The following is a 24,725-nucleotide window of genomic DNA, read 5'->3' as shown; positions in this document are numbered from 1 at the left end:
CTACTGATTCTGATTTTTGCTGATACTGAACTAAAATAAAACTATAACTGACTCTGTCAGGTGTTGTTACGCATAGTGTATTGTGACATACACTTTTAATGTTCCAATCTTTCTTCTTTTTTGTGAAAAACATTGAACAATACCTGTGAAACAATCCAGACTTACTTGATCATTTCATGAGGTTGGGTGGGTCCGTCAGGCTGCCCTCTCTCATGCCAGAGTGAGAAGTAACAGTGGCTGATTTTCAGATGTTTGTAGATAAAATTGGTTTCACACGTTAGCATCGACCTACCACCGATTTCCTAAAATGAAGTAAATCAACTGATCCGTTCATCCCCCTAGTTTAAAAAGTAACAAATAGCTGCTTCCCATTTTTCTGTTTGCAATATGGACAAAGGATTTTTCTTTTATTTTCATCTTAATCATATCAACTAAATAATTTTTTTCCCTACTGAACTGTAAGTTATTTTATTATTTAAATAGCATTCAGCTTCTATGCAGTACAAGTCTGGAACAAACTGTAAAACAGACGAAACATTGACTTCCTTTAGGGCCAAGGCTAAAAACCCCCTGCTTAGAGTTGCCTTGATCAACATATTTGATGTTGATGGCATTTGACAAAATGTAATGTTTATTTCATGTTTTATAGTTGGTGTCTGTGATATTTTTATGAGCACTTTGAACTACCTTGATGCTGAAAATAAAATTGATTTGATATTTTCAGAAGATTATATTCCATTAATGTAAGTCCAGCTTTTTTTTTTTTTTTTTTTTTTTTTTTTTTTGCATGGCCAATATTTATTCTCCAAACCTGCTGCTGGTGAAACAAAATTCCTGCCATTTCTTCATGCTATTAGAACCCATCTGTGAATCCCCACATATCCTTAAAGTTTGTTGTGAGTGAGACCAAGTCGAGGCCATTCCGCTTCTGAAAACGATTATTTTTAGTCTCGGTGTACCACTTTCCCCAAACTTGGCTGCATTTGCCGAGGTCAGGACGCCGGGCATGAGTGCAGACTGTTGCGATAAATTATGAAACATGTGTCTTTCTGTTTGTGCTTTTAGACTGCCTTTTCAAGCTGTGTCCAATGAACAGATACTCGGCACAGAAACAGTTCTGGAAAGCGGCGAAGCCGGGCGGTAACAGCACGACGGACACGGTCCTGCTCAATAAACTTCACGTAAGATCTATTTCCAGCCTCGCAAACCATAATTGCAGTGTAACTACACGGGCGATTTCCGACGATGCGTGTTTGTGATTCCATCCGTGTGCTCTGTCGTGACCTTCCAGCACGCCGCAGACCTCGAGAAGAAGCAGAATGAGTCTGAAAACCGCAAGCTGCTGGGAACAGTCATCCAGTATGGAAATGTGATTCAGGTGCGCTGCAGCCGACCAGATAAGGGGCTTTGCTTAAATGGACTGTGGTGCTGTGCTGCATGCTCAGAGCATGCTGAGTGCTTGATAAAACTGACCATAATTCTGCTTTTTAATCTGAAGAGCTTTAAATAATTGCCGCAGAACAAAGAAGTCCTATAAGGTCACCGTTAAAAGGTCTTTTCCTTCGCTCATTGCTCATGAAGGTTTTGCATTCATGTGCGTTTATCTGAGAAACTTGCTGTGTAATGTGCATAAGGGAGATAGTGTGGGATGTCCTAGCTGCACATACCTTATATAATTCAACTACTGCTTGGGAAATATACACTTAGAAGCTTGTTAGGAGAAAACCAGCTGTGACTAAAGTTCCCAAAGTAACCCCTTGGATCAATTGGCAGTCTTGCATGACCTAAAAAAAAGACAATATCAAGCATTTCTGCTGTAAAGTTCATTCAAGTTGTCCCCATGGCCTCCGTCGCACCAGTTTTTCCACATTTTTCTCAAGCTGTGTAACATTTTTCACGTCTCGGTCCAGAGAGAGAGAGACTGATTGGTTACGTCTCCTGTAATTGTATGCCTTGTTGTGCCAACAGTTGCTGCACCTGAAAAGCAATAAATACCTGACGGTGAACAAGCGGCTACCTGCACTGCTGGAGAAGAATGCCATGAGAGTGACTCTGGACTCGGCCGGGAACGAGGGATCCTGGTTCTACATCCAGCCGTTCTACAAGCTGAGATCCCTGGGAGACAGTGTGGGTAGCGCCGGGTGTGGGATTCCAGTTAATTATGCCCAATAGAAAGAACCTAGCGTGTATTTTTAGACTTTACACGGGATTCGAAAACAGAAGTCACATGCACTCGCCACATCTGAGCCTCCAGTTCAGGCTCGACGCCGTTTGTTTTGAAATGTTCAACTTGTCAAGCACGACGAACTGCTGATAAACACCAATCTGTTCGGGAAAGAGAGTCTATCCGGTTGGATTAGAAGCACTGTGTATTCAGAATCCTTTTCAGTGTGTTTTACAAGCACAGATGAAAAGCTGGACGATGATGAGCTCCGGAGGCATCAAGATGAAGAACATGGTTTTACTAAATATACTGCAAAATCTGACCAAGTATTTTTGTCCAGTTTGTTGTGCAAATATCTTGGTTCACTTGAAAGAAGACAAACTAACTTGCAATTAATGTTTAAGAAAGATATAGGAGCTTGTAACATGAGAAAATGGTCATTTTAGTGAAATAATCTGCCAGTGGAACTAGAACTTTTTCATCTATATTAAAGAATTATTGACTTAAAACAAGTTTCTATAATTACTAAAAAGCTACTTACGTTAGCTTTGTCTTATTTCAAATGTACTAAAATATTTTCTCTAGAAACTAGACCAAAAATACACACACACTTGGTAAGAGTTTGTGTTTTAGCAGCGTACAGTAAAACAAAATCTATTAATTACATCTCTCTTAATACCTATGCTGCTATAATCCAATGTACTGACCTGCGGTTTGATCCAGAGAGAACTGCAGGAAATGAGACGCAGTGTGAAAATTCATTTCGAGTGCAGCCAATTTCCTCTGTGCTTGAAATAAAAAAAAAGAAAACCGCAGGCTGTAGATACAGCTAAAGTATTCGGATCCATTGAAGTTATGCTCATGTTGACTTACAAACACAAAATTCAATGTATTTCACTGGGATTTGATGTGATGGACCAACAGAAAACAGACCAAAATTATGAAGTGTAAGGGAAAGGATACATAAGATCTTTGTTGGCAGATACCACAAGACCTTTTCTTTGTAGCAGGTCAAAACACAGAGAGAGGAGACTGCAAACATGTGGAACTAAGGTTCCCATTTGAGGTGCAAATGGGAAAATAACATGTATGCAAAATATGGCCCAATACTGGAAAAGCCATTGTAGTTGGAAAAATATCTGAATATAAGACAGCAGTTCCCCCAAAACTCCTCTTATAAAGTCCTTACCTAGTCAAAGTAGAAACTGAAGTTTAAGCAAGGATGTTTAGCAAAACTTGAAATTTGATAATCACAGGCATCCAGGTGGAAACTGAGCTGTTTTTGATTATAAAGGGATAAAAATGAATAATATGTACAAAATTGGTAGAGTAATTTTCCAAGATAGTTGCATCTTTAACTGCAGTGATTATTGGTTAAACATGCAAAGGGTTGACTTAGGGTTGGGTTCATGGTTTAAATTATAAAAACTATACATCACTTTCATTTCTTTCCCCAGTTATATGCCACTTTGTGTTGGTCTGCTACATAAAATCTAAAGAAAGTATGTTAAAGTTTGTAATGGCAACACAAACTCACTAAATGTGAGAAAGATTTGGGTATTAATGTTAGCACACCTGTTCTGAATTTGTCATGATTTTTCTTTTCTTGCAGCAGAAAACACACCCGTTTTGCCTGGAGTGCTTATAAAAGCAACAAGTTATAAAAGAAAAGAAATGGAGATTTCTTGTTTTTCTTGCTAACGGGTTATATAAAGCTACATTTGCGTAATGCTTTTTGAAGGGAAGTCAGAGTGGCTCGGGTAAATGGGGCATACGTGAACCTAACCTCTCCTGCTCGAGCTGCAGTTTCTAATCGTGGCTAATGGAAGGTGATAGAGTTAAGCTGGCTGAATGGCTAATTAAGTTCCACTTAATTAATCCCTTTGGGAAGATTTGTCCTCCACATTTGATTCATCCTTTTAAAAGGACCAAGAGGCACCAGCCTCTCCTCCAGTCTGACCAGTGTCTTGGTCAGCGGCATCGACCGTAACACCTCAGTCTGTTTCTTTGAGAACATGCAGATTACCCTCTGTGGCACAAATGTTTGACTTTTGAAATCAAATATTTAAAGACAGTTTCTTTTTAAGATGAATTCTTGCACCGCTTTGAAAAGTTGAGTTCAGCTTGTGGTGCATGTAAATAATCAAAGCTTTGTCTAAATCACTATTTGTCATAAATTAAAGCTTGAGGTTTTTGATGTGTTGTTGGCAAGAGACACAAAGGGACTCTAGCTCCACCTAGTGTTCAAGAAATGGCGTCTATAGTTAGAAACAAATCTGAGCTGGTAGAGTTTTTATTTTATTTATAAAATGTAGGTCACTTTTGTAAAATGATTAAATTGTTTTGATCACATTTTAAGGTTTTCTATGTTTATATTTCGCTTCTAAGCAATGTGGTGTTCCTCTGTGAATCTGCGTTGCTCCTGCAGGTGGTGATCGGAGACAAAGTCGTCCTCAACCCTGTGAATGCAGGACAGCCTCTCCATGCCAGCAGCCACCAGCTAGTTGACAACCCGGGGTGTAACGAGGTACGACTGTTATAATAATAAATAATAAATGTGTTGAAATGTTCATACAGCATTTCTCTATGTGTTTTTTTTCCTCAGGTTAATTCTGTAAATTGCAACACAAGCTGGAAAGTTGTTCTATTCATGAAATGGAGTGACAACCTGGAAACTATACTCAAGGGGGTAGGTACTGACACAATTTGCATTACTTGATGTTTTTTTTTATCTACAACAGCAAAAATTGACATTTACTTGATCACGTCTTATGGGCTTTTTTGTTTTGTTTTGTTTTGTTTTAGGGTGATGTCGTGCGGTTATTCCACGCAGAGCAGGAAAAGTTTCTAACTTGTGATGACCACAGGAAGAAGCAGTACGTTTTTCTCCGAACCACCGGTCGACAGTCGGCGACTTCGGCCACCAGCAGCAAAGCACTGTGGGAAGTGGAGGTTGGTGGAACGTGTTCCCAAAATACAATCTGTCCCCCGATCAATTAAATGCTGATCCCTGATACGGAAACAATGCTGGCTTTACTTGCTGTTTCTTCTCTCATCACCAGGTGGTGCACCATGACCCATGCAGAGGAGGCGCAGGATATTGGAACAGTCTGTTCAGGTTTAAGCATTTGGCCACTGGCTGCTATTTGGCTGCAGAGGTGGGTGAGGTGTGTGTCGGTGGATTTCCCCCCCCCACCCCACCCCCTTTTTTTAACGGTATACTGATATAGACAAACATTCAATTTCTGAGCTGGCAGCAATAATTAAACATCAAGAGACTTCTAATTTATAGACAGTTTTTCATACACAACAAGAGCAACACAAAGTATTTTAGGGAAGATGAAAGCAAAAAGTATAAAAAACAACATATGGAAATAATAATGTAAACAAGGAAATTATGTGGGAAATATCTGAACTGTTCTTTTAATGAGGAGGAGATGCTAAAGGTGGACATGTAAATATATAATGCACAAATCTTAACATCCTTTAAAAATGATAAAATCCTGGTAAGTGTTGATTTGATCAATGTGTGCTGTATTTTTATATGTTTGTATTGTGTTTTAGTGCTTTGTTGTTGTGCTGTAATCTTTAGCAGGTGTATTTTGTCACCTTCTGAAAATAATGACCCAAGTCTATTTTTGCCAAAAAAAGAGGTGATGATTATTTTTGCAAAAATAACTTCTGGCAAAAAAGAAAGTATATCAGCTGCATGGCTTTATTGGAAAAGCTGCATATGATTGAATCTGGTATTTTTTTCAAAGAAACATCTACATGTTCTACTATGACAAGCAACTAGCATCATCAAATAAGTGTTATTGTTGTAGAGAGCCCAACATTTGGCTGATATTAATTGTAGTTCCAACAATACTTTGCAATGTTGTTGTGATCAGTAATTTTGAAAAAGCAATACATTTTAGATAGTTCTGCTTAAAGGGCATCAAAACCACCTTAAAATCTATTCTGAAATGTCCAGGAAGCAGAGATTTCAAAACTGCAGTTATTTATATTTTATTTAAAGAAAAAGAGTACATCATTCTTAAATGAATGATTCATTGGATAATGTTTTTCAAATGGATTTTCTAGGTGAACCCAGACTTTGAGGAGGAGAGCGCTGAGCAGCGATCTTCTGTAAGTCAGATGTTCTCTCATTGTTGGAGCTTTGCCTCTGCTTCGTTCTTGGGCGCTTTAAAAATCTGTTCTGGGTTTTTCTTTGTTGCTCTAGGTGGTGGACTTTATACCCTTCAATTTTCAGGTATTGTCACACAATCCATAGATGTTGTTTGGTTGCTGCGTCAGTGTGGATATGCATATAAATTAAAATCTGCACTCGAATCCAGATTTGGCAGAAAATCTCATCATTTGCTTTTTGTGTGTCAGTAGCTCCTGACTACCACAAGGTGTCACTGTGTAATCATCTTAGTTGATGCTCAGCAGTGCTGGTAGTTATTGAATAAAAATATATTTTGTTTTCTTTAAGAGCACAAATACAGCAAATTCCAGAATCATCTTAGTTGAAGGCTTAAAAAACACAGAGGATGTTTGTAAATGTACATGAAATTACTTCTTATCAAATTTAAAGAGTTTCAGTATGATTTACCTTTGTTCACTTAGCATGGTTATTTACCATTATGGTTGAAGATTGTTGCCACTGATTCTTAACTCCCTTACAGGTGTGTGCAGGGCATCCTTTACTGTATTTTTATTTTTGTTTTTAGCTGGATGCTGATAACGAGGCTCTGCGAGGCCGCCTCCGCGCTCCACAGGAGAAAATCATGTACACCCTGGTCCCTGTACCCGACGGCATGGAGGTGTCGTCCATCTTTGAGTTGGACCCCACCACCCTAAGAGGAGGGGATTCGATGGTTCCCAGGTACGGCACGTAAACAAAACCCGGTCCGAACTGTGAATGAGTTCGAGCTTCAAAAATCCCCCGTCTGAAACTCGTGTTACGACCAGGACTGGGAGACCTGGCTTAAACATGAAGTCTCATATTTCATATTTTTTCAGTTTCCGATTTTAATCCATTTTCTTTCCTTCATGTTTTTTTTTCTTTATAGAAATATCAATGACGGAAAATATCTAAAAGAAAAAAAAAGTACAGCAAAAACAAATGTATTTTATTTCCCTCAGTGAGCTGACCTGAAATCAAAGTCGAAATAAAAAGATGTAAAACATGTTTGTCATGATAGTTCTTGGGTGAGTTAACATCCCTCTGGAAACCAAAGAAGTACATTGGTGACGAACAATTCCATATTTTCTAAAAATTAAATCTTCAAAAAACAAAGGAAATCTATTTATTGCTCTCCCCTAGTTGCAAACATTTTACATTACAGCCAAGCTTGATTTTAATAAGTGAGAAATTATGTTATAATCAAATTTGGTGTTTGAGGAACAACAGTATAAAAAATCGACCGAGACCTTTTGTAATTTGCCATAAGACAGCAAATATGTAGAATCAAATCAATTTAAGATATGAATCAATATTCATGTCTTAAATTGGCCCAATCAAGATCCAGACCTAAATCCAACTGCGAATCTTTAGGAAGACAAATAGTTTTTCATGGATGCTCTCCAACCAAACTGACTGAACTGGAGCGATTTTCAAAGATGAATTAAAAAAAATAAATAAATCCAGTTTCCGAAATGTGCGAAACTGGTAGAGAGGAAACCTGAAAGACTTGCAGCTGTAATCATCTGCTACTTGAAAGTGCTTAAACTTGGAGCAAAATCATTTTATAAAGGAATGAAAAAGAAGGAAAATTCAAGGCGCAAACTTTCTTGTTAAGAGTTCAACGACACAGTCACTTTCAATGAAAACATAGTACTGAAGGAATCTTAAAGTATGGGGTAAAAAAAACCTTGACAAATGACAACTATGTTGATGAAATACTGTCCCTTTATGAAGACCACAGTGATGTCAAAAAACAACATTTCAAAGAGGAAAAACATGTGAGTCATGTGTTTTTGTGGCGGGGGAATTTAAAGCATCAGTTGAAACTAGTTTCTGTGGTATTGAGTTTAAAAGTGGGCAATTGTGGACACGGACCAGTTTTGCTATGTGGTGTCTGTTCTGAATGTGCGATCACTCAGTTTTGACTAAAAGCAGATCTTTTAAACACAAGAACGGTATAAAGGCAAAGCAGAAAATGTGTCAGGCTTGCCTAGATGAACACAAGAGAGGGAGAAAACTCCCAGATTTCAAAATATCAACATAATTATTAATGTTTCTACGCAAGAATACAAACCACATATTATGTAAGCTGCACACACATTTAGTGGGGATGTTTTGTAATCTGATCTGCATCTGATCTTGAATTTCTGTTAGGTTTAATAGAACAAAGTTAATGGAAACTGTCCAAATGGTAGGTATTATGTAAAATTGACCTTTCTTTTCTTTTTGTTTTTTGTCATAAAGTTATTCCCTCATCAAAAACACATCTGCATGCCCCCACTTCACAGAGCATGCCTTCCCCACTCAGCTCCTCCAGACTAGCGGCAGCAGCATTTAGCAAACACCTGGCAGAGCTGAGAGTCTGCTGACTTCATCATATGAACGACTTCTCAGTTCAAAGTTCCTAGGAAACACGAATCAGAAGCATTTTGTGACGGCATGCTGAAGGCAGCGTGTCGGAAAGAGTAGAAGCTTCTTAAAGAGACAGAGGTCAATTTCAGATTGTGAAGTCAAAGGTCTTTTACGTTTTGTGTGATACGTAGAGCATATTTATAGCAACCGAAAGCAGCATAAGCTTAGTTCCCATTGACTTTAAATTGCACGGCTGGAGTTATAAAAATAAATTTACTAAATTTGCACAACAAATTTGAAAAAACTTTTTTGGCATCACACCAGTTTGTATGCAGCAGCAAAGGTCTTACAGCACTGTACAGTTGATCAAAACTTGAGTTTCAGTCAAAAGTTGGACATTGGCAGCTCTTTTGTAAATTTACTGACTGCAATTTCCCCAAAACGTCGCATACATATGTGGCCACTCCCAAAAATAAGGAGTTTGTCACTCCAGTGCCTTGATAAGATGTCGACGTCTCCTCTGATGGCTGATGGATAAGTTCTAGTGCCATTGCTGAAATGTGAATATATGTCATGTAAATGTTTACATCCGTCACCACCTTCATTTTTAATGACCTGTTAAGTGAACAAGCTTATTCATGAAAGTTTTTTATTTTGTTTCTTAATTAATGGAAACACAACTATTGCAAAATTGTGTATTTTTTTTATTTTTATTTTTTACACTAGCAGAATATTTAAAAAATGGTTTTGCATATTTGTAATAGAAACACAGTGACTTGACTGTGCTATCAAACGGCTCTATGTGCCTGAAAAATATATTGCACTGCCCCTTTAAACAGCAAAGCTGTGTTCCTGCCTTTGTTGACTGCAGTCTTGTCATCTGTGTTCAGGTTTTGCTTTGTTTACGACTTCTCTTTGACTGCATGGTATGAGGGATGAATGTTTAGTTCTGAAAGTCCAATGGTGTACTTATCCTTGTGAGATGAAAACAGAGGCTACACAGCGTGATTAGAGCCTTTACAATGTCATGCCCTTTGTGTGTTTTTGGTCACGACTACCTGTCACTTCAACCTGAAGTAACCCTGCCTCTCAGACTTTAGCCACGCCAGCTAATTAGCGCCTGACAGAACTGGCACACAAAGGTTAGCTCGTTAGCCTCGGTGGCCAGTTACATAATCTTTGCTAAGAATGTGGCTACTAACTGCGTTGTGCGCCTGAGGGCAGGCTGATGACACAGACAGTCACACATGGGGCAGGCCGGGTGATGTTACAGTGAAGCGAGCCTTTGGCGTAGAAGTTTAATACGCGCTTACAGGAGCAATAAGGCCACACAAGCCAATGCTAGCTAATCTCTACACATGCAACACAGTTCACCGGGGAGGCAATAAGGTTGCAACAGACACTGACTGATTATTATAGCCATTTGTTATTTATTGGGTGTGCCTTTTTATCACAGTACATTGTGCAATAAATCCTGTTGTTGTGCACTTTCCTCTCTGTTTTCCCTGGCACCGTTTCAGAGAGCTGCTTCTTTATGGTGTTTGTTTTATTGTCAGGTGCTGCATTTCATTGCTTTAGAGGTAGTTGAACACTTGTAACATGTTTCGAGTTGTTTTGATTGACTTCTCACCAATTCATAAAGATATCTCGAATTTACCTGCAGGCCTCTATATCTGTAATTTACGAGTTGTCTCCTTCACACAAAAACATGATGCTTAAATTTAGGTTTTGAAATCTAAGGGAGACCGTTATTGTTGAATGTCTCGAGTAGAAAATGGAAAGAGTTTGTTCCAACCCAATTAGTATACGACTTCTGCTTTTAGATGTGGCAATCCACCTACACACAAACACGTGGAAGAACATTCTCTGGTCAGATGTTGCATGAATTGACGTTTTAGGCCTTCAAAACAACATGCCGCCTTCAAATACTATCCCCAGCAAAGACATGGGAGCTTGTCACAGTTGGTGGGAGGATAAATGTATCTAAACGCTGAACAATCCTAGAGGAAAACCTGATGAAGGCTACAAAATACTTGGCTCAGCTCCCAGGAGGATAACCACAAACAAATCTATAACGTATAAAATATGTTATAGATTAAAACACAAAATCTTATCAAGTATTTTTGGCCTAGTGTCCAGTGCAAATATCATAGCACACTTGAAATGAGACAAAACTAACTTGCAAGTAACTTTACAGCAAGACATAAGAGCTTGTTTTAGGTTAACAATTCCTTAAAATACATAATAAAAAACTATTGGTTCCACTGACATTTTCCCATGTTATAAGGGAAACAATCTGCCAGTGGAACTAGTACTTATGTATCAATATTAATAAATGTGACTTAAACAAGCTCCCATATCTTGGTGAGAAGTTACTTTTAAGTTAGTTTTGTCTTGTTTCAAGTGTACTTGTTAATATTTTGTGTTTCTTGTGGTGTACTGGAAAGGTGAAATGTGTTGGAGATTGAAAACAAATGAATACCACCTTTTTGCCAAAAGTTTTGACAAACATCTATTACTTCTGCTTTGAAATTGTTCATTATTTTTTGGTGACTTGAAATTGTCGTCCTTCTGTTTTGTTTTGTTTTTTCTTAAAAGCGACTCTCTTGCCTTTCAGGAGTTCCTACGTCAGACTTCGACACTTGTGCACCAACACGTGGGTTCATAGTACCAACCTCCCAATTGACAAGGAGGAGGAGAAACCCGTCATGCTGCGGGTGCGGGGTTTGCCCACGGCCATCAGTTGACCAAGTGTAACGTTGATCAGTCTGCTTTGACAGCTGGACGTTTTGTTACGTTTTCCAGATTGGAACGTCGGCCGTGAAAGAAGACAAGGAAGCGTTCGCCATAGTCCCAGTGCCACCATCAGAAGTGCGAGATTTAGACTTCGCCAACGACGCTAGTAAGGTGTTAGCTTCTATAGCTGGCAAGCTGGAAAAAGGAACCATTACGCAAAATGAAAGGAGGTATGCTTCTCAGTCCGCCTTACTATGTATGGTACTGTGTTATTTAAATGTATCATTCGTAAACATGGGAGTGTGATTTAACAAAAATCTGCTCGAGTGAAATACTTTCATCTTCACTTTCCAGGTTTGTGACAAAGCTGCTAGAAGATTTGGTTTTCTTTGTGGTGGACATCCCCAACAGTGGGCAGGACGTGTTGGAGATCATGGTCAATAAACCCAATAGGGAGAGACAAAAACTGATGAGAGAGCAGAACATCCTTAAACAGGTAGGCCTTTAACTCTGTAGACTTCAGATGAACTGTCATAAGGTTATACCAGAGGTTTGAAAACAACAACTTATTGGTTTTCTTTCCAGATTTTTAAGCTTCTCCAAGCTCCTTTCACAGACAGCGGGGACGGTCCCATGCTACGACTGGAGGAGCTGGGAGATCAGCGCCATGCTCCGTTCAGGCACATTTGCCGGCTCTGTTACAGAGTTCTCCGCCATTCCCAACAGGATTACCGGAAGAACCAGGTAAACTGCAAACTGCTTCAATAAAAACTCACAGTCTTGAATATTATTATTGTTATTTTTGTCATAAGCAACACCGTTTTTATTCTGTTCACAGGAATATATAGCCAAACAGTTCCGCTTCATGCAGAAGCAGATTGGGTACGACGTTCTGGCAGAAGACACGATAACGGCTCTGCTCCATAACAACCGGAAGCTGCTGGAAAAACACATCACCGCTGCTGAGATTGACACCTTTGTCACTCTAGTGAGGAAGAATCGGGAACCGAGGTGATGTTTTCAGATGAACAGAGTGAGATAAAAGCTGCTGATGTGACCAGGATTTGTTTGTAAGGTCTCTAAAAGAATATTATTGGCTATAAATATATTAACTGAGGAAAACCTGTCCAGTTATTGTTATTCTTCCAGGTGTTAATCATGTTGATTGATGTTAAAGGGGCAGTATTATGTAAAATTGATCTTTTTGAGCTTTGCATCATGTTATGAAATATACCTGGAGTCTTGCCTTGATTTTTTTTTAATGCATTTTTGAGAAATCCTTTAATCTCCATGGCAACCATCCAGCTGGGTGGACCTAGCCCCGCTTTAGAGACGTAACTCCTCTTCAGACCTGCAGTATCCAAGCCCTCACTCCGCCATTCTCCCACTCAGCTCCTTCAGACTAGCCAGCAGCAATTAGCAAACACCTGGTGGAGCTGAGTGTCTGCTGAGCTTCCTGAAGATGGAGCATTAGAAAGAGCAGGAGTTTCTTAAAGCGACAGAGGCCCAATTTCAAGGCGTTAAATTACAAAGTCAAGTCATATTTAATATACGTAGCATTTTTATAAGTAAAGGCAACATAGTTACTTGACTGTGCTATAAAATCATCCTATGTGTCTGGGAAACACATTATACTGCCCCTTTAAGAAAATTTTAATTTATCTACGATGCATGGACTTTATTCCAGATATATGCCCTAAAATCAAAATGCATAAAATAAATCCATGTTTTGCAGCCTTAGCCTCTCCAATGCTTATAAAATAATCTGTTCACAGATTTCTGGACTACTTGTCAGACCTCTGTGTGTCCATGCACAAATCCATCCCAGTTACTCAGGAACTCATCTGCAATGCAGTGCTGGACAGCAGCAACGCTGACATCCTCATTGAAACTAAGTAAGACACTCGTTTCAAGAGAGAGAGAGAGAGAACTGGAGGATCAAACATGAGCACTAAAAGAACACAAACGTTTTTCCACTTGTCACCAGATTAGTGCTGTCCAGGTTTGAGATTGAGTCAACGGCAAATGGGGAGGATCCTGTAGAGCCAGAAGAGGTGGAGGAGGTCTGGTTGTTCTGGAAAGACAACTGCAAAGAGGTCCGCAGTAAGAGCGTTCGGGAGTTGGCCCAGGATGCAAAGGAGGGTCAGAAGGAGGACCAGGAAGTGGTCAGCTACTACAGGTGAGATGTCTTGCACGTAAAGACAAATAAAACATTAGAAGTGCCTTCAAAAAGTGATGATACTTCATGTAAATGTCCACATTTTGTCATGTTACAGCAAAATACAAATTAGTTTATTGGGGATTTTAGGTGACATGCATCATTTGGAAGTAGAATGAAACGTATGAAACGTGTGGAGTGACTTTGCCTTCAGAAGTCGCCTCTTTAGTAAATGGAGTCATTTACTAACTCAGTGTGATCTCTCAAGGCTCCTAGAAGTTGGAACATTAGAGGATAAACAATATCCCAAACTTGGAATATCTCTTCAACTCAGTCCATTATTTGAAAATTAGGAGAATATGACGCAGTTGCATTAATTACCAGGACATGACCTGGTAACTTACAGCAGAACTTTAATCAGCAAAGAGGATTTTGGTAATTTTGAAGAAAGTCATGTAAATCCAGAACTCAGGTGGCAGAATCTGTTAACAGGACAACTATTAATACAGATTTTATGCCTATAACGTATCAAATCATTTCTTGTATTAGTATTGCTCTCCCAAGGTTTGATGCCGCTAACACTCCCGTCTCTCCATCCAGGTGCCAACTCAACCTCTTTGCTCGGATGTGTCTGGACCGCCAGTATTTGGCCATCAACAAGATCTCTGGTCAGCTTGATGTCGATTTGATCCTGCGCTGCATGTCCGACGAAGACCTGCCCTTTGACCTGCGGGCCTCTTTCTGCCGCCTGATGTTGCACATGCACGTGGACCGGGACCCTCAGGAGCAGGTCACGCCGGTCAAATACGCTCGTCTGTGGTCCGAGATTCCATCTAAAATCGCCATTGATGAGTGAGCGTCACCTCTGTGTACTTTTAATTGCTGTGCGTTCGCCATCCAAAGACGCCTCTGACACGTTCTCTCCGTGTTAAACAGCTACGATAACGATGGGACCACTAGAGATGAGATCAAGGAGCGTTTCAGCCTCACCATGGATTTTGTTGAGACCTACCTGCGAGAGGTGGTGTCGCAAAACATTCCCTTCTCTGACAAGGAGAAAAACAAGCTCACCTTTGAGGTAATTCTTTTCTTTTGAGGTTTGTGAGTAGATGAGAGCCAAATAAATATGTTCGAACTTTATTTGCAGGTAGTAAATCTGGCCAGAAACCTCATATACTTTGGCTTCTACAACTTCAGCGACCTGCTGCGCTTGACGAAGATCTTACTCAACATTTTAGACTGTGTTCATGTCAGCACTGTTTTCCCCATCAACAAGATTGAGAAGGGAGATGAAAGCAAAGGTAAGCAGTTTGTTTCTGGAGCCCACCTTGACCCGTTTTACCACCTGAGATATTCAAGACAAAAGAAACACCAAGCCAGTTTGTCTCAGATCGTCATTATTTGATTTAGTTTGGATGTTGCTCCATGTTCTTCAGGTGGCAGTAACGTAATGAAGTCTATTCATGGAGTGGGCGAGTTGATGACGCAGGTAGTGCTGCGAGGAGGGGGCTTACTGCCCGCCACACCGACCCATCAGCCAGAAGGAGACGTGGTGAAAACGCAGACCGAACCCGAGAGAGAAGACATCATGGTCATGGACACGAAGCTCAAGATTATCGAGATCCTGCAGGTACGTGTCGGTGAAATGCCTAATTGTTCAGGACCAAACATTAGTTTGTGCTGCAACGTTTTATTCTTTCCTGTAGTTCATTCTAAACGTGCGGCTAGACTACAGGATTTCATGCCTGCTCTGCATTTTCAAACGTGAGTTTGACGAGAGCAATCCTCAAGGAGACAACGCTGTCAGTGCAAACGGAGGCAACAACATCACACCTCAGATGCCTGGTATGAAACCACATTACTTAACAAAGCTGATTTTTTTTTTTTATTTGACACTTCGATTCGTAGAGTTGGTAAAAGTGTCTTAACTCTGAACTGTAGGAAATCTTGACTTTGAGAACATTGAGGAACAAGCAGAAGGGATCTTTGGTGGAAGGTACCCAGATTCTCTGTATTTCCAGACATTTTTGTGTGTGTGAAATCTCCAGTAGAATGTTATAAATAAAAATAAAGTTCTTCCACAACTTGGGGAACGTTATCTATTTTTGTTTTTCCCAAAGCGAGGAAAACACTCCTTTAGATCTGGATGATCACGGTGGTCGGACATTTCTGAGGGTCCTATTGCATTTGACGATGCACGACTACCCGCCACTTGTGTCCGGAGCGCTTCACCTGCTCTTCAGACACTTCAGCCAGAGGCAGGAAGTCCTCATGGCCTTCAAACAAGTAAACCATACCAGATTTCACTTTTTTGCTTCTCACAATACATTTCCAGGGCATTCTGTTGAGTTACCGTAATATGTTTAACATATCTTTAGAAGTTTGGTTTTTGCTGATTAAAACGGGTTAAAATTGGCAACAACACACAAACAATTAATTTGACTAGATTTCACATTGTATTTCTGAGTAGAATTACACAGAAATACACAAATCGGTGCCCAATGTTTGCTGAATATAGGCGACAACATGACCCTGGAAAGATGAGCAACAATAGACAATTAATAAATTGTATGCTGAATTTCTTAAAGATGCCTTAATGAATCCAAATCTCACCAATTTTTAAAATGTGATTAATCAACTAACAAAAATTATTAGTATCAGTTTCAACATCTGGTTAGTGGTTCATGTTAAAAAGAGATAAATAAGAGCTAATTTGTGAATAAAGCATGTAAAACTTTAGCCCAATGAGATGCTAAATGTTAACTAACAACAACTGCCTCAATGTTAACAAACGGCTTGCTAGCAATCTTTTAGCATTAGCACTGTTGCTAAGCTAGCTGAAACTGAACACAAAGTTAAACTCTGGCTCAAACACAGAAACCTTTTCAACCACAAACCTTCTGACAGTCCTTATATTTAACTGAGTTGGTTTTTAAGTCATGACACATCACATCTAACTACACGTACATCATTATTACTGACAGCAATCATACAACAATTCACAGTAATAGTACATCAACCGAACAGCCAGTCAGCAAGATGTTAACAACCAAATATTCTTCATTTTAATCCATATGTTATTTTATCCAAAATTAACTTCCTTTATTTATAGGTTCAGCTGCTTGTTACCAGTCAGGACGTCGAGAACTACAAGCAGATTAAGTCCGATCTGGACCAGCTGCGGTCTATTGTGGAGAAATCTGAACTCTGGGTTTACAAGAGGCAAGGAGAGGATGGGATGGATGGAGATGGCCCTTCAGAGTCTGACAGCAAAAAGAAGGTTGCCTTAATATTTCCTCAGATGCCCTCAGTATTAAACTATAAGACTTAGTAGGATCCAAAAGTATGACAAAGTAATTTTTTTTGTCTCCATACAGGGAGATTCTCCTGGTTCAGATAAGAAGTCAGAAAGCACCAGCAGCTACAACTACAGAGTTGTGAAAGAGGTGCACTAGTTTTTGTATTTTGATCAACAAGTTTAAAAGGGATTTTATTCTAATCTTTGTTTCCAACTTGCTTAGATCCTTGTACGTCTCAGTAAACTGTGTGTCCAGGAGGGCATCTCAGGGAAGAAGAGCAAGAAACAGCAGCAACGGCTGCTGAGGAACATGGGAGCTCACAGCGTGGTGCTGGAGCTGCTGCAGATCCCCTACGAGAAGGTTCAAAAGTCTAACTCTGCAGTGAATTACATGCATACTCATAGCGGGATCTTGAAAGATTTGCATATTTTTTACTCAGTCTGCCTCCACCTCCTTTTCGTTTTTAGTAACTAATAAAGTTTTTCGTTTTGACTGCAGGGTGAAGATGTTCGAATGCAGGACATCATGAAATTGGCTCATGAATTTCTGCAGAATTTCTGCGCTGGGAACCAGCAAAACCAGACTCTTCTCCACAAGCACATCAACTTATTCCTCAACCCAGGAGTGAGTGTTGTCTGAAAGTTGCATTTTACACATGAAGCATTCTGGGAAAGCTGATTTCTTTTCTTTTTTTCCACCCTTCTCTTCGTTCTCATAGATCCTTGAGGCTGTCACCATGCAGCACATCTTCATGAATAATTCACAGCTGTGCAATGAAATCAACGAGCGTGTCGTTCAGCACTTTGTCCACTGCACCGAGACACATGGGCGACACGTCCAGTACCTTAAATTTCTTCAGACAATTGTTAAAGCTGACAACAAGTTCATAAAGAAGTGTCAGGACATTGTCATGGCAGAGGTAAGTCTGTGGAAATCGAGTCAATATAGATTTTTCTTGTTTTTTTTATTTTATCTAGCAACAACTAGATTGCATTTGACGATGCAATCTAGTTGTTTGGATCTTTCATTTCTAGGTCTTTAACAGGAAAGTTAGGTCTTTCACTTTCCTGTTAGTGAAATACCACTAACAGGAAAGTGGTCTTTCCTGTTAGCGACCACTAATATGTTTTTTGTTTTTTTTTTTACAACCACACTTGACGTACACTAAACCCCACACGTTCTGATGACTGTGCCCGCCAATTCACTGACATAAAAAGATAAATGAATTGAATACATTTCTTCGGTCTACTGGAGTGGAAAATTGCCTTTGGCTCTGAAACATACAAAAAAAACAGGCAAGAATGCAGGAAAGGGATGCACCGATCCACTTTTTTCACATCCGATGAAGAGATCTGAGGTTTAGTATTGGCCGATGCAGTACAGACAAACTGCTGAACTGACTTAAAACTTTTTGTTTAAACAGATATAAATGTACTGAACAGTCTAGAATATTTTTTCAATATCAGGACCAATGCAGATATGAACATCGGATTGGTGCACCTCTACTTTTTAATCTGCTCTGATTAGTTTGACCCTTTCAGGCTGTTGCCATAACTTATTTAACTAGTATACATCAGAAATGTGTGTAAATACCAAACTAATTATCAGTAATTTGACCTTTAAACCATAAAAAGAAGTAATCAGCAACAAAAGCAATGCTACCCAGGTGGTGATTTGATGTGGAATCTTAACCATCATTCCGTTCTTCTACCCAGCTGGTGAACTCTGGTGAAGACGTCCTGGTCTTCTACAACGACCGTGCGTCCTTCCAGACCCTCATCCAAATGATGCGGTCGGAGCGGGAACGGCTGGACGAGAACAGCCCTCTGATGTATCACATCCACCTGGTGGAGCTGCTGGCCGTCTGCACTGAGGGAAAGAACGTCTACACCGAGATAAAGTGCAACTCCTTGTTGCCCTTGGATGACATAGTGCGGGTTGTCACCCACGAAGATTGCATCCCAGAGGTGTGAGGGAAAAGATTTGTAATCAGTTTAGTTAATCTGGCCGTATTCTGATTAGAAATGCAAAGTCTAATTGTGGTTTCCAGATTTTGTAAAAGTTTGACCTACTGATAAAGAGTCCCAGTTTCTCTTTAAGCCCTACGTTTAACAGCGTTGAAAATATGTTTTTGTGAGCCGTTATTACTAATTTATTTTGAGAACAGGGGCAACGTCACATGGTATGTGAAAGTGGTTAAGTTTGTAGAACATCTGAAATCGATAATTACAGTTTTTTGTGGTTAGCATTACAGTTAACAGTCTCTGTGTTTCCTCGAGAACGTAGGTTTTTACCTTTTACTGTGAGATTAATAGAAGCCTGCCTACGTCTCCAAATCCCAGAATGTTGCTCATCAGATTGAGATTGAAAGCTGAACAAGATGAAACAACTGATTCAATCTTCCTGCTATAAGCTGAAGTTTTCAGTGGTGTCAGCCGGAAATTAGCTTAAAGACCTGATGATAAAACTACCCAAAACAGACAACCTGCATTATTTACTGACTTTAGTTTACAACATCTGGTTTGGTTCTTAACTGTATGGGAACTTGGGAGGATTCACGATTCATTTTCAGTTTAGAGGCTCACTGTTCACTGTGACATTAGTACCTGCTGTGTATATAGCAGTGAGGTATGATTAGAAGAGGTTGTCCGTGAGCGTTTGTGGGTGGTGGAGTGGCTTACTGTTCGGTGTGAAAAGGAAGTGTAATTTCTGCTGTTTTTTGGGTCAAATCTGCCAAAAACTGTTTCTTTTTGTGAAAGTTTTCTGAATATTTTCGAATGGAATCACTGGAAGGTTCACTCCATTTTATTAGTAGCCTGAATGATGCTTAGACGTAGCATAGAAAATGCAGTTTCCTTTAACAACAGCTTGGCGGGTTCTCTTATTTAATGTTGAACACTTTAGTAATAGTGAAAACAGCTCGCTGAGTTTCTTTCCTTCAGCACTGAAGAGTAGTGTTGTGAGTGATTACGCATGGTGTTTTTATGAAACGGAAAAAGAACAGATTCTTGAATCCCCCATTGGTGGGTTAACCTGAAAATTGCCAGATTTTCAGCGCAACTCTCATGTTTTTTCTCTTGTGCATAATCCCCGTTTGTTTCTTAACCTATGAACTTTGCTCTACATCTTCCCGGCTATAATAAGAGAATCTTCAAGGCTCAAATGCTGCCAAAATCCCTGCACTTTAATGTCTGACCCTCTTACATGTAGGTTGTGTCTGGAGTCACTTGCTTTTTGTAGAGATATTTTTACAAATTACTATTTCCATAGTTTTTTTTTTTTTTTTTTCACTACAGTTTATGATAATTGTTTCGGAAGAGTTCAAGTGCGTTAGAAGGAGGAGAAACACATGATTCAGTTGACATTCAGAACATTTTGAACGATGAAACTGAGCTTCTTTTTCATCTTCTTGAGAATTAAAAAGGCTAATTCTCACTGCTGCGAAAGTAAAACCACAACACAGGCAACTGAAACAACTTTCTGAAGGCTCCTCTACGTCTTGCTTCTTCGCAGGGCCGTTGTGACTGGTTTTCTTTCCTGTTAGCGACCACTAATGTGTTGTTTTTTTTTTTTTACAACCGCACTTGACGTACACTATAACCACACGTTCTGATGACTTTGCCCGCCAATTCACTCACATAAAAAGATTAAGTTTATCAAATTCCCCTAAAGTTTCTTTCTTGCGCAGTAACATACCCCAAAAACTTTTTTTTATTTTATTTGTATAAATGAAGAGCTGTAGGCGTATTTTATTCCCCTCTAAATATGCAGTTTTTTTTCCATAAAGCATTTAATAATTAGGCTGCTAAATAATGTGCTTTTAGGGATGAGTCATATCTGAACATGTGATGAAAAGTAATTATATATCTGTATGGTATTGCTTTCAGCAATCACTTGCTTTCTAGATATCTCTTTTTCTTAATTTTCTTTATAAAAATCTTTGATCTATCCTGAAAGGTGAAGATTGCTTATATCAACTTCTTAAACCACTGCTACGTGGACACCGAGGTGGAGATGAAAGAGATTTACACATCCAACCACATGTGGAAGCTGTTTGAGAACTTCTTGGTGGACATTTGCAGGGTGAGCCAGAACCTATGTGACATTGTTGGAACAGTGAGAATGAACTTCCAGGAGATTTTTTTTTAAGTCCGCGAAGCAATCGGTGCACGTTTGTTAACCGTCTCCTACATCCAGGAAGTTGGGTCCCGTTGCCTTGCCTCACGCTAATCTCTCTCCTCTGTGCTTTCTTAGGTTTGCAACAACACCAGTGACAGGAAGCATGCGGATACAATCCTGGAGCGTTACGTAACCGAGACCGTCATGAGCATCGTCACGTGTTTCTTCAGCTCTCCTTTCTCTGACCAGAGCACCAGCCTGCAGGTAGTGAAAGCCAACACCACTGATTTTTGATTTACATAACACGAGCAGGCTTACAGGTGTGTTTCTTAGGCTGTTGCATACAGTCAAAGAAAATCTCCTTAAAGCTGCTTTATGTGACTTTTATATAGTTTTTTTTACATGTTTATTAAAACCATCACCAGGTTGTGACAGTATGTTATGAGACAGATAAAATGTGAAAAGATCCTCCTTGAGCTACTGTTGCCATCTGAAGAAGTACAACCAATCAAAGCCAGGGGGAGGTTCTTAGTGCTGTCAATCAAATTTGTGTACTTGCTAATAGCAGAGAAACAACTTATTGTTACAAGAAACCGTTTATCCGCCATCATCGGTGGCTATGCTAACAAGCCTTACCATTCACGGCAGGCTCTGATTGCGACTGTAGCAGAGAGCATGGGGAGGTCGCAAAAGGGAGTGAGCAGCACTACACGGAGAGTGATTGACAGGGCTAAGACCCTCCTCCTTCTCGTTGTGATTGGTTGTTTCTTGTTAGCGCTGGGTGAAGGCATATTTTTCCACATTTTATCTGTCTCCTACCACACTGTTACAATATAGTGATAGTTTCAACAAATATGTAAAATGATATATATATTTTTAAATAAAAGTTGCAATCTGCAGCTTTAAAATTGACCCACATCACGTGTGCTCTATTTCATTCAAGCTGACTTTTTTCCCTTTACACAGATGGCTCGCCACATGTATGTAAGTAGTGATAACTTCCCACCATCGTCTCCATCCCCCTCCTCCACTCCCAACTTTTTGGGTGTGTTGCTGAGTCACTGGCTCTGAATGCTGCGAGTCATTCGCTGTAGTTTCAACTTTTCACTGCTTTGTCAGCACATAGACGTCTTCCCAGATCTGAATGTGTAACTCGAGGTTGTCGTGGGATGTGGTGTGTACTGTATATGAAATGTTGCTGCTGTGTGGTGACCTCATGGTAATACATGTCTGGAGCCCTCCTGAGTTTTCCTGGAAATCATAGACTTAAAAATCCCCTGAAACTGTGTGTGGGTGTGTGTATGTGTGTGAAATGCTTTTTCCCTACGGGATATCCTGATGTTTAATCTATGAGTCTGGAAGTGTACCCTTATAAAACTCAGAGCAGAGGTTTAGTGATACACGTTGACACAGCAGCAACCTTTTTCTCCTGACAGGCAGCCATTCTTGGAAAGATAACGGAGGTATTTATTGTGCTGTTGGGCAGCTGGCAGATAGATACCGTTTGTGCTGTCGGTAGGCGTCTGATGTACGTGTTGTGTTAGGTAAGCGTGTGATTATCAACAGCTGGTCTGGTGGACCTGAAATGTTTTGAGTTCATCCAAACAGGACCTCTGGTGGGCTGTGGAAAAAAAATGAGATGCACCAATCCAGTATTAATATCTGTATCAGTCCTGATATTTAAAAAAAAAAATGTAGATTGGGCACATTGTCACCGATAACCAATCTATTCAGTCTAATTCTATGCTTTGTGCTCCGAGTGACATCATACTTTATTATGAATTTTACATTATATTTAAAAATCCTAATTGCACTTTCTGAACCATTTGAAAGAAGGTTTATTTTTACCTGTTTGACTGACGTAGTTAATCTATTGTTTTTGTCAGTTTCACTTTATTTCACATTAGCTGCTCTACTCCTAATTACACTGACTGAACAAATTAAAGCTGTCGTTTTTACATGTTTGACTAAACTTGTGAAGCTGTTGCTGTGTTTAAGTGTGATATAAAAGTGCAGAGTTATCAAATAAAATTTCAATCAAGCACATTAACATCTGCATTTAAAAATGAGAAACAAATGTTTTTAGTCAATTCGGTGCTGCTTTTCTGTATCGGATCGGTATCAGCCAATGCGAGACCTCAGATATCGGTATCAGAAGTGAAAAATGTGGATCGGTGCATCTTTAACAAAAAACTACTCATGTTCCCTAAAACCTTTTCACATTGTTTCATTACAACCGCAACATTTTATTGTGGTTTTACACCAACATAAAGTAGGCCATAACCGTGAAGCGGAAGGAAGTACATGGTTTATACAATGCCATTTTTTTTTTTTTTTTTTACAAATAACAATATGGAAAGTGCAGTGATGTTTACTTTTTTGGAACCAACTTTCAATTAAATTTGTCCTATGAGTCTTCAAATCTGAAGATAAAACTTTTTGTGACATTTTAAGTCTTGGAACAGATTTGGATTTAGACGTAGGCTTTGACTAGATCAATTTAACACATAGTTTCATCTAGACCAGAGCCAACTTAAAAAAAAAAGAAAGGCCACAAATGCTACATGACTTTTTGAATAAAGATATCTTAGAAATTTAGATAAATATCAACTTTAGAACATCTACTGTCATTTTTAAAGAACCCAAATTTTATCTCTATTTTTGGATCTCAAATAAAGATAAACTTAACATTTTCAAATAGAAAAAGATGTAAAATAAAACAAGCTCATATTCTCACCTAATGACAAGAAAAACAAATTTGAAAGTGTCATTCTTTTGTAGAAATTTTATACAAATATTGTAGGGGGGGGCAACTGTTAAAAACCTGCATTTGTTATATCTGTATTTAAGACATTAGCTGTTTCTTCTCATTTTGTAGCCACAGTTAACTAAGAGTTATTGTGGAAGGTCCAAAGCATAAATTAGACACAGCTGAACTAAACAACAGGTGACTTCTGAATACACTGAATTTTATTTAGGGTGTTCAGCATAAAGGGGGTTGGCAAATACATACCACACTTTTTTTAGACTTTTTTATATATATATATATATATATATATATATATATATATATATAACTGTTATTTTCCTTCCACTTCACAACTATTTATTACCTTGTATTGATCCATTGTGTAAAATGTCAGTAAAACCAAACGACATCTTGTGGTAGTGATGTAAAGTTCCAGCGGTACGAAAACTTGTAGTAGATGATAATTTTATTCTTCCTGCTTGGATCCATGAGTGTCCTGTTCACATTCTGCTCTTGCGATGATTTCCTACGTGATTCGATTTCATCCTCCTTGCCTTTCAGACTCGTCAGCCAGTGTTTGTCCAGCTGCTGCAGGGAGTGTTCAGGGTCTACCACTGCAACTGGCTGAACCCTGCCCAGAAGCACTCGGTGGAAGGGTGCATCAAGGTGCTTTCAGACGTGGGTGAGTAGCTAAACTCGACGAGGCTCACGCCGCCCTCTGGGTGAGCCTCGTTAAAGTCGCCACGTCGATCTGCCTTTCCCAGCCAAAAGCAGAGCGATTGCCATCCCGGTGGACCTCGACAGTCAGGTGAACAACTTGTTTGTCAAGCCAAACAACGTCGTGCAGAAGACGCTCCTCAACTGGAAGCAGTCGGCTAAGAACACGTCCAGGCGAGAGTCCAGCCTGTGCGCCTCTAAAGACTACAGGAACATCATTGAAAAGCTCCAGGTTGGTAGCAGAGTTTGCATTTTGGACC

The 24,725-nt window shown here is 39.5% G+C and overlaps 1 protein-coding gene across 4 annotated transcripts in view; it reads left to right on the top strand.

Annotated features, from left to right (window-relative positions):
* Positions 1 to 24,725, top strand: part of LOC106908051 (inositol 1,4,5-trisphosphate-gated calcium channel ITPR1-like) — a 121,387-nt gene that overhangs the window by 14,409 nt on the left and 82,253 nt on the right. For 2 of the 4 annotated variants that reach the window (XM_088005361.1, XM_088005359.1), the window contains exons 4-37: positions 1,066 to 1,181; positions 1,292 to 1,378; positions 1,969 to 2,127; positions 4,593 to 4,691; positions 4,770 to 4,853; positions 4,970 to 5,116; positions 5,227 to 5,322; positions 6,248 to 6,292; positions 6,387 to 6,416; positions 6,880 to 7,034; positions 11,305 to 11,404; positions 11,493 to 11,653; positions 11,778 to 11,919; positions 12,009 to 12,167; positions 12,262 to 12,434; positions 13,199 to 13,318; positions 13,411 to 13,602; positions 14,182 to 14,433; positions 14,518 to 14,659; positions 14,729 to 14,882; positions 15,018 to 15,211; positions 15,288 to 15,426; positions 15,523 to 15,577; positions 15,702 to 15,867; positions 16,694 to 16,861; positions 16,959 to 17,027; positions 17,103 to 17,240; positions 17,379 to 17,504; positions 17,599 to 17,799; positions 18,596 to 18,847; positions 20,838 to 20,963; positions 21,135 to 21,263; positions 24,310 to 24,430; positions 24,513 to 24,697. In XM_088005361.1, coding sequence (XP_087861487.1) covers positions 1,066 to 1,181; positions 1,292 to 1,378; positions 1,969 to 2,127; positions 4,593 to 4,691; positions 4,770 to 4,853; positions 4,970 to 5,116; positions 5,227 to 5,322; positions 6,248 to 6,292; positions 6,387 to 6,416; positions 6,880 to 7,034; positions 11,305 to 11,404; positions 11,493 to 11,653; positions 11,778 to 11,919; positions 12,009 to 12,167; positions 12,262 to 12,434; positions 13,199 to 13,318; positions 13,411 to 13,602; positions 14,182 to 14,433; positions 14,518 to 14,659; positions 14,729 to 14,882; positions 15,018 to 15,211; positions 15,288 to 15,426; positions 15,523 to 15,577; positions 15,702 to 15,867; positions 16,694 to 16,861; positions 16,959 to 17,027; positions 17,103 to 17,240; positions 17,379 to 17,504; positions 17,599 to 17,799; positions 18,596 to 18,847; positions 20,838 to 20,963; positions 21,135 to 21,263; positions 24,310 to 24,430; positions 24,513 to 24,697 — 4,682 coding nt within the window. Of the gene's footprint in view, positions 1 to 1,065; positions 1,182 to 1,291; positions 1,379 to 1,968; positions 2,128 to 4,592; positions 4,692 to 4,769; positions 4,854 to 4,969; positions 5,117 to 5,226; positions 5,332 to 6,247; positions 6,293 to 6,386; positions 6,417 to 6,879; positions 7,035 to 11,304; positions 11,405 to 11,492; positions 11,654 to 11,777; positions 11,920 to 12,008; positions 12,168 to 12,261; positions 12,435 to 13,198; positions 13,319 to 13,410; positions 13,603 to 14,181; positions 14,434 to 14,517; positions 14,660 to 14,728; positions 14,883 to 15,017; positions 15,212 to 15,287; positions 15,427 to 15,522; positions 15,578 to 15,701; positions 15,868 to 16,693; positions 16,862 to 16,958; positions 17,028 to 17,102; positions 17,241 to 17,378; positions 17,505 to 17,598; positions 17,800 to 18,595; positions 18,848 to 20,837; positions 20,964 to 21,134; positions 21,264 to 24,309; positions 24,431 to 24,512; positions 24,698 to 24,725 lie in introns of all 4 variants that reach the window. The other 2 variants (XM_088005360.1, XM_088005358.1) reach the window with 1 other exon arrangement.

This window comes from Poecilia mexicana, unplaced genomic scaffold (genome assembly GCF_051168715.1).
Source record: "Poecilia mexicana isolate PSO_F unplaced genomic scaffold, ASM5116871v1 scaffold_5, whole genome shotgun sequence".
In the NCBI taxonomy this organism is placed as follows: Eukaryota; Metazoa; Chordata; class Actinopteri; order Cyprinodontiformes; family Poeciliidae; genus Poecilia; species Poecilia mexicana.
This window is presented reverse-complemented; position numbering and strand designations above follow the sequence as displayed.